Source organism: Phalacrocorax carbo, chromosome Z, assembly GCF_963921805.1.
Source record: "Phalacrocorax carbo chromosome Z, bPhaCar2.1, whole genome shotgun sequence".
Classification (NCBI taxonomy): domain Eukaryota; kingdom Metazoa; phylum Chordata; class Aves; order Suliformes; family Phalacrocoracidae; genus Phalacrocorax; species Phalacrocorax carbo.
In genome coordinates this window covers 24,051,267-24,059,777 of record NC_087548.1, presented here as the reverse complement: position 1 = coordinate 24,059,777, position 8,511 = coordinate 24,051,267, and the positions used below count along the sequence as shown (strand labels likewise).

The 8,511-nt window shown below is 36.5% G+C and overlaps 1 protein-coding gene across 2 annotated transcripts in view; it reads right to left on the bottom strand.

Annotated features, from left to right (window-relative positions):
- Positions 1 to 372: 372 nt before the first annotated feature.
- IPO11 (importin 11) overlaps positions 373 to 8,511 on the bottom strand; it is an 88,682-nt gene continuing 80,543 nt past the window's right edge. For both annotated transcript variants that reach the window (XM_064438735.1, XM_064438736.1), the window contains one exon: positions 373 to 2,728. In XM_064438735.1, coding sequence (XP_064294805.1) covers positions 2,564 to 2,728 — 165 coding nt within the window. In that variant the 3' untranslated portion in view covers positions 373 to 2,563. The remainder of the gene's footprint in view (positions 2,729 to 8,511) is intronic.

The window sequence follows — 8,511 nt, the reverse complement described above, 5'->3', positions numbered from 1 at the left end:
AGTTAATTTTTTGAAGATGGAAGCAGTAGAATTAGTCTTCTTAGTTTCTTTCAACACATACCTTCAACGATATTTAACTCTTATCAGAGACAGAAAAAAGTTTGTCTTCAACTCACAGTCATTGCCTCTTCTGAAAAGTAAACTGAATAAAATTAATTGTGCTGTAGAAAAAAAAAAATCCCAAATTTTTGCCTTGAAAAACAAAGCTTAAAGGGCAACAGGATCAAAGACCCTTCCTCATGAGAATTTCAGAAACTATATTTTTCTGCTTTGGTGTAAGGCATTTTGTTGTATTCTGTTTCCCTTCTTCCCCAACAGGCTAAAGTCAGAAATTTCAACAACAACCAAAAAAAGGGCTAAAGCTTGCTGCAGTTCTAATCCACAACCTTCCAGTGAAAATTTAATCCTATATATAAGCATTGAATATATAAGGATACTATCTAGAGTTTTTCTGCTGTTTTAAGCCAAAATTTCTCCACTTTCTCAGTACTATACCATAGATGGACACTTGTTTTGCAGTGTGCTAACTGACAGTGGTTGTCATATAAGCAGCTAAGGTGATGATAATTGTTTCCATATAAAGTCCAAACCTTGGAGTAAAATCTTCCCGGATGAAAAGCTAAACACCTAGTGACAAATTTAACTTGTTCCCTAACACATATGAAAATTAATACAGACACTTATTCAGAAACATTACTCAGAAAGTTAATCACAATGTTATCATGCCATTATTAGCCAAAAGTATGTCCATCATTCCTGACAGAGTCTGTGCCAACATTAGTTACCATGCACTAAAATAAATTGCAATTAACACTCCATCACATGAGGTAATGGGGGCTTGAATACCTCAGAGAATGATGCAGGCAGGCAGGTCTGGCTCAGCTGAGTGCAGTTGTGCTGACAGGTTTGCCTGACCACAAGGTGCTGCACAGGGAGATTGGAAGCTTGGCCACGCAGCAGAAATGCAGAGACCAGCCTTTTGGCCAGGGCTGGACTACAGTAGGTAGGACCTTCCTCCCTTCGAAACATCAGGGAGCACAATTTGGCTCTGCCCAAGTGATTTTACTGAATGGTGATAGAAAAGTATTGCTTCCCAGCCTTAGGTTTTCCTGTACACCATGCAGTCATGCTGTGCAAGGTCAAAGCTAGCAAGGCTGACCAGATGTGTGCTAGTTTGACCCTGAACCAAAAGCTGAGGGTCTCTGCAGATTAACTATGCAACGAATGCAATTTCAGTCAAATGGTGCCAGGTTCTAGTAATTGTAGTTCACAGCTGAAAGGGACCATTAGCACACTGTGTTCCTTCCCTTGCAAATACCAAACATAACCAGGCAAAACTCTTGTGAGAATTGATCTTGGTAGAAGACTGAGAAAATGACATGCTGTCATACTGTCTTAATAGCTCAATCATCCCTTAGTGAACCAAACAAAGTTCATTTCAACTTTGAAGGTGGAAGATCAGAACTTGAAAGGAAAATCTCAAAATGGAAAAGAGCCATCTCTCCCCCCTCTTGCTCCCAAGGTATGAAAGAGAAAGGCACATAGAAAGGAGCAACATTAGCCTGTCATTCCTGCAGCTGTCCGGGTGACTAATAAATAATGAAAACTCAAAGTGAGCCTCATATTTGCCAATAATTATTTCAGCTGTGAACATCTGGGCTCAAACTTTTCAGTAACAATTATGAAGTATCCTGATGATATGTCTTTGATGAAGAAAGCAAAGAATTGAGATACTGAACAACAATTCTAGAGTAGTCCAGGTACAGCCAAGAATTAATTGGAATTAATTACTTATCTAGCTCTGGTGAGTTTCTCTGTATTACAACAGCTAACAGTGAGACAGAAGGAACTCAAGAAAGCAAGATCTTTTTCATAATACAAAATAAAATTCGTGATAAAAATGAAACCCCGTATCTTCAGACAGAGATATACCTTGATATACTTTAACACCTCTTCAAATACAGTTTAAGCATTGCAATCTTAAGTTTCTTTTCCTCTGAGACCATTCAAATGGGAATTATCTTTTCTCATGAAAAGATATTTCTGCTCAGTCTTACTGCTTTCCTAACTGTGCTTATATGGTTGACTGTACAGTCAAGAAATGGTAATAGGAAGGGGAGAAAGTTGTAGGTACACAATATCAAGACAAACAGCTCCAGATACTGAATTATGCTGCGAGATTAATAGACACTTTTAATTAATATACATTATTAAGTTCCTTCAGACAACTCAGTTTATGACATAGGGTTGTGAATCAGTGAAAAACTACTGGGTTTTTGTGAAAAAGCCAGTAATGGTACCAAAAAAATGGTACTATCTACAACAGCAAGTACCATGTTAGGAATCATGGAAGCGTTACTTTGATGATAAAACTCTAGGCAGATTATGAAACAATAACATAAAGCAGTACCAAAGTTAGTTTAACAGCAATAACAGGAACTTATTTTTTAACACAAATTATTTTCAGCCTTCAGTAGGCTCTTCCATACACGATGGAAGGCTAGAGTTCTTTCATATTTTTTTGATAGGGAAATCAGACATAAAAAATCTTGTTTCTGCTCATCTAGAAGCCTTGCAAAAATTCTTGTAGCTGTGCAACTATTTCTGTATCCACGGTTTCCATAAGTGCCTGAAAACCTTGTTCTCCCAGTATCTCCTGCTGTGCCTTTAGCTTCTCATAGATGAACTGCTGCAGTGACAGGGTGTGTACAGGGTCCTTCAGTGCAAGCTGTGGAAAACATGTAAGAGAAGAATATGTAACGATGCACTACAAAATACTCTGCAACTTACTCATCTCTTTTATAACCTAAGCTCAAGAAAGAAATCTGCTTTTCTTTGTATTTAATTAAGAAACACGAGGAAAAATTCCTGTAAAGCAAAGATCAAATTAACTATTATCAAAAGTAAACATCAGTTTAAAACTATTTGAAACACTCCCATACCCTGGACCCAGTCTGCTGTAAGATTTCACCCTTCTGTAAGATAAAACATTTTCATCGCTGCTTTGTTAATCACTGCCTAATGAGTTTCCCATAACTCCTAAAAAATACATCAGATGTTACCATGACAAGCACTTTAGAGATGGCACGAACTGTGGTCAGTTATATTTTGTTAGCAACGAAACAGAACACTGAAAAATTTGAACTAGTTTAGATTATATGACAAACAACAGCTAAAATAAACTTTACGTACGCATAAAGAATAGACACACTTCAGAAGTAGTACCTATACAGCCTCATCAGTACAGCTGGATTATACAGTTTTCTTCTGGGCAGGGAGAGACAGTGTTCCACGTGTTAACTGCTTCTTAATGAAAGCAAAAAGTGATAAATGAAGGGGCTACACTGACAGAGGACCTATTTTTAATTTCAATATCAGAAGACCGGTGTGGGCAGGCTAAGGACAGAGATAGTTATGCAGCACTTGTCCCTCAGTCCACCAGGCTGGATCAAAGGGCACCAGAGGTGGGGGCACCTGAAGGCTGCCACATCATAAAGAAGTAGGATGTTGAAATAAACATGTAATTGCTGCAGACCTGTGATCTGTTCATCTTAGTATCAAAACCTAACAACACTACTATTTACACTAGAAGGTCAGGAAACAAAATATAATGCTAGCTCTCAGAGTTCACTGAAACAGGAGACTTCTGAGCTCATAATACCCTGCTATACTATTATTTCCAAAGAAATGAGGCATATTAAACTTGCACAACTGCTCTTTTGGCATGGTACAAAAAAAGGAATATTTGAATTTTAATATGCAGTGGAAGACATTGAACCTTAAGATTATTTCCTTCTTTATTGAACAATATTATAGCTAAAACAGGGGGAAATACTCATTGAAAGAGCCACATAAATATAAGACAGAGTAAAACATCTAAAACCCCTGTAATTACCACAAAAGAAAAGTTAGTCTTACTTCTTAGGAACAACACCTGTGAAAAAGCAGGCAGATTTTAAGCCTCTTCCACAAATGCTTGCAAGTTCTTCTTTCTTACTCGGTCACCTCACCTTTCATATTGTTAATCTCTTAATCATTCCTTCAGTATGCCTAACACTACCTTTTAGTCTTCGATCCTTCAGCATTTTCTGCTATCCAGCTATTCTACATTTCAAAGGCAAGATACAATCTTCTTATTATTTATTCCTAACATTACGCTCTTTTGCCAAGGTTAGTTACCTCTTTTTTTTTAACAGTGTTAGCACAATCTACAAGGTAAAATAAAAAACCCTGTCTTGCCAAGCAAAGAATCTACCATTTTCTGAATAACTTGAATACATCTGTTAACCAACAATCGTAATTTGGGACATATAACACATTTCTAATTAGTTAGTCTCAGGAAGTTCATAGCTCTAAACAGTTATGTATAAAATCATTGAAGGAAATTCTGCACAGAAAAACAGGTATTAAAATTGCCATAGACAAGGAATCTCATCCTCGTGACCCTGACAGAGCAGAAGTTAGATGAATGGCATGCATTACAAAGTCACTTCGGGAATCACCGCCAAAAAGACATCCTTTAACAACCTTTTAGCTCACAAACCAATTACCCTACATATTTAGTTAAATGCATGACTTATGTGACCCTACCATAAATCCTTGGTTAGGTTAAAGTACTCAGAATTAGAATGGGAAGTAAGAATAATTTGCCTTAAAATATCCATTTCAGGTAATTTTTCTTTCTACTCTACCAAGACAAAATCATGTAATCAGCAATTTCATATTACAAAGTTTATTCTCCTGACACAATTTTAAAAAAAAGAAATTAAAAAAAAAAAAATAATCACAGAATCACAGAATGGCAGGGGTTGGAAGGGACCTCTGGAGATCATCTTGTCCAACCCCCCTTCTTGAGCAGGCACACCTAGAGCAGGGGGGACAGAACTGTGTCCAGGCGGGGTATGAATGTCTCCAGAGAAGGAGACTCCACAGCCTCCCTGGGCAGCCTGTGCCACTGCTCTGTCACCCTCACAGGAAAGAAGCTTTTTCTCATATTTATGTGGAAATAAAGAAAACCAGACTTAAGTCAATGGTAAACAAACCTCTCAAATCATATGTCAACATTCACTAACAAGCCTCCACTTCAGTCCAATTTTTTCTCCAATTTTAACAAGCTACTAGAATACATGTATGAGTGAAATGCTGTTCTAGCAGCCCAATGGCAGTTTGCAAACTCTGGACACAAGTGCTGTATTGTTTTGAATATAAAGGGTTTGAACCCTTGCTTATTTGCAAAGCTTGCTGGAAATTCAAGTCTGAGCTATCTCTACCATCTCTTACAATAATAATTATAGAGATGCTCTCTAGCATCTCTTACAGGTGCTAACCCTCTACCACCTGCCTTACAGCAGGTGATGATGGGTTTCCAAATAATCTTCTGAATCACCCCTGCAATACCACTGAAAAGTAATTAATCTTGAAAAACAATCACAGTGAAGAAGATTACAAAACTTAATATATTACAGAATTCAAAGTTAATATTTTTTATTTCTAATGGAGCTGCCAGATTTGCACAATGCTGGGAGTTACAGGAATAGGCTACTGTATGCACTGCAACTTCAGAACCTCAATACTTCGATTTTAGAAGTATTATAATTCCACATTTTCTTTTTCATAAAACTTCAGTGAGGCTAGTTGACTTTATATGTAGTCTTTCCATTACATAGGAAAGTAACTGAAACACTGCTGGTGCAGATTTAACAACGCATGATCTGTCAGGATAAATGCGAAATTGTACAAAATGCTGCTTAGTTTATTGAAACAAGCATAAACCCATCCCTCACAGTTCAAAGCAGCAGCACTGGAAGCCACTAGGGACCTTTGTGGTATGATTAATGCTTGCTCCTAGAAGCAGCATCTAACATCTGTAAGCCAAACGGGACTTAAGAGTCTTCAGACTTAATTAAGCAGTTAATACACTAATTTGATTTCATTCAGATAGTCTTGTCAAAAATATTTCAAGTAAATTAAAGTGTGTCCTGCAACAATAATAAATTTGCTTTCCTTTCACTCTATGTTATTGGAACTTGTATTCAGAACTAACAAAACAAATTAAATAGCTTGGTATAATTTGTCAACAGTATTAGACAATCAGCTGCAGTCTTAGCTGAACAAACAAGCAAAATCATAAGTTTGGATGAACTGTAAGCACTGTTCTTTATTCACTGTATTTTCATTATGACAAAATTAAAATAGTATCTGGTTTAAGAGAAGACCCATAAGATGTTTTCAGATTATTCTATTTGCTTTTTGGAGGAAAAATCACCCTTTTGAAAGTTGAGTTCCCAGCTTGCTAAGCGCTAAGCATCCATCATCAGTCCAGCACGGAACACAACCATATAAATATTAATACTGGCTACTTAGTCTGTAAACACTGGGTGAGGGACCATATTTTTGAAAGTAAATATGTATGCTGAGTTCCTAGGTGTGTGGCCAGAGGTTTTTTTAATTGAAATGCTCCTGATTCTGATAAGAGAAAAACACATGTGTTTTCCCATAGAAATAAAAATTCCTAGAAAATTCCAACAGCTTCTTAGAACAGCTACAGACAGGAAACACAAGTTTGGCGAGGAAATACACATCATTGAAATGTGCTTTACGCTGCTCAGCGAAAACCTGATTTGACTAGCTTTAGAATCTATTTACTTTACAAATTGGTCTTGAAACTGGACACAGGTGCCAACATGGGACTGGACCAAAGAAACAAATCTTCCACCTCACTGGCTGCAAACAGCAGTTTGAATCAGAAAAGCAGTACGGAAGTTTTACAGGACAACATTTCCCACCCCTTCAAGCTCTACCTGCCAGCATCAATGGCATTCTGCAGAATTATCAGTTGTTTGAACCAGTACTTGTTAGATGGATCTCTTTCCTCAACATCTGTAGTGACAACACTACAGTAAAAAAATCAATAAATTAAATTCTAATACAACTCAAAAAAGTGTGCTGGTGGTATCTGAATTAAATTGTTGAAAAGATTTCCAGAACTTGAGATACTCTCTTCAGTTTACGTATGGATACATTGATACTAAAGAGGGAGGAAGAATGGTGGACATAAAATTACACATATTTACCATGAAGTTTTGGTTAGTATCTCATGACTGTGATGCTCTGGGAAAGACAGGAAAGATAATTTAAGGAGGGAATGTATCCTTTATGTTTAACAGTGATTATAAAATGGAGCCAAATGACATGAAAGGCTCCTAATATCTAAACTTTTTAACGGATTTCAGTGGGACTTACATTAGACCTGTGGCTAATTTGTAGATTAAATGTATATGGAGAAATTATACCCCAAACAACGAAGGAAAAGTATTACTTTCAGTAAATCACACAAACACATACAATGTCATCATTTGGCTTATTACACTGCAACTTATTTATTTATTTTCCTGAAGATATAAAATCACAATTCATGTAGTTTCTTCCCAAACTTGGGTAAAATAAAAAAACTTTGTAGCCTTCTATGTTTACATACAAGCATCTTCTAAAACATGTACCTGCATGGATGATTCAAGTTTAAATCATATGGATTTTTATTGGAAAATACTTCATTTTTCTCTCCACAGTTTCAAATAAAGAGTTGAAAAAGCTTTACTCCCATTTTTAAACAATGATATTGGAGTTCTTAAAAAATACATTAAGGGCACTCAAAAATAAGTCACCTGAAGTCTATACACTATGTACAGTGCAAGGTCATGAATCACTCTCCACCTGTGTACATTTTCCTCAATGTATTTGCAATGAGACTAAAATATAGCAGTATCTGGAAATGTTGATTACATAAAATTATCATAAACTTATAAAGCACTGTTCTAGCTGAAACTCTCTTTAATAATTTTGAGCTATGCGTAATAATAAATGGAGGTACCAATGACAGGATAAAGGGATAGAACAAAGAAAAATATCTAGACCCTGTTCCAACATCAGGAAGTGATACTTACCATGGAACATGCCAGTCCATCTTTTTCCTCCTATTAATGGCCTTAAAAGTTGCAAAGCATTATTATTTTGAAAAAGAATCACATTTATCTTTTCATTTTTGTTTTATGAGGTTTAAGATCTAAGCCCTGATACAAGCTGCTGATTCAGCAATGGAATATATAAAATGGTAGGAACCTCTTGCACGAATGAAGTGGGACAGGAGACTAGAAACTTTCTTAAATAAATTGCAGATTCCCTTTAGGTTGTTCTTGATTTTCCTGTTCTCACTTCAAGTATTTGTTCCCACTTTTATTTCACCAGAGGTACCTGCTACTGCAGTTGTTCTAAATGTCACATGAATTGAGTGTGTGCGCTGAGGCTCCTACAGAGAGGAAGAAACTTCCAGTACAGGTGGTTAGGAATGGGCCCAGGTGACGTTCTGTTTTTAATCCAGTTTTTCAAATAAAATGCTAGCTTGTGCTTTCAAAGCCATGATTAACAATCCTGATTACTATTTGACACTTCTACTACTATTGACGTACCGAAATGACCTGTATAATTTTGAAATGAACAGGCATGAAAAATGGA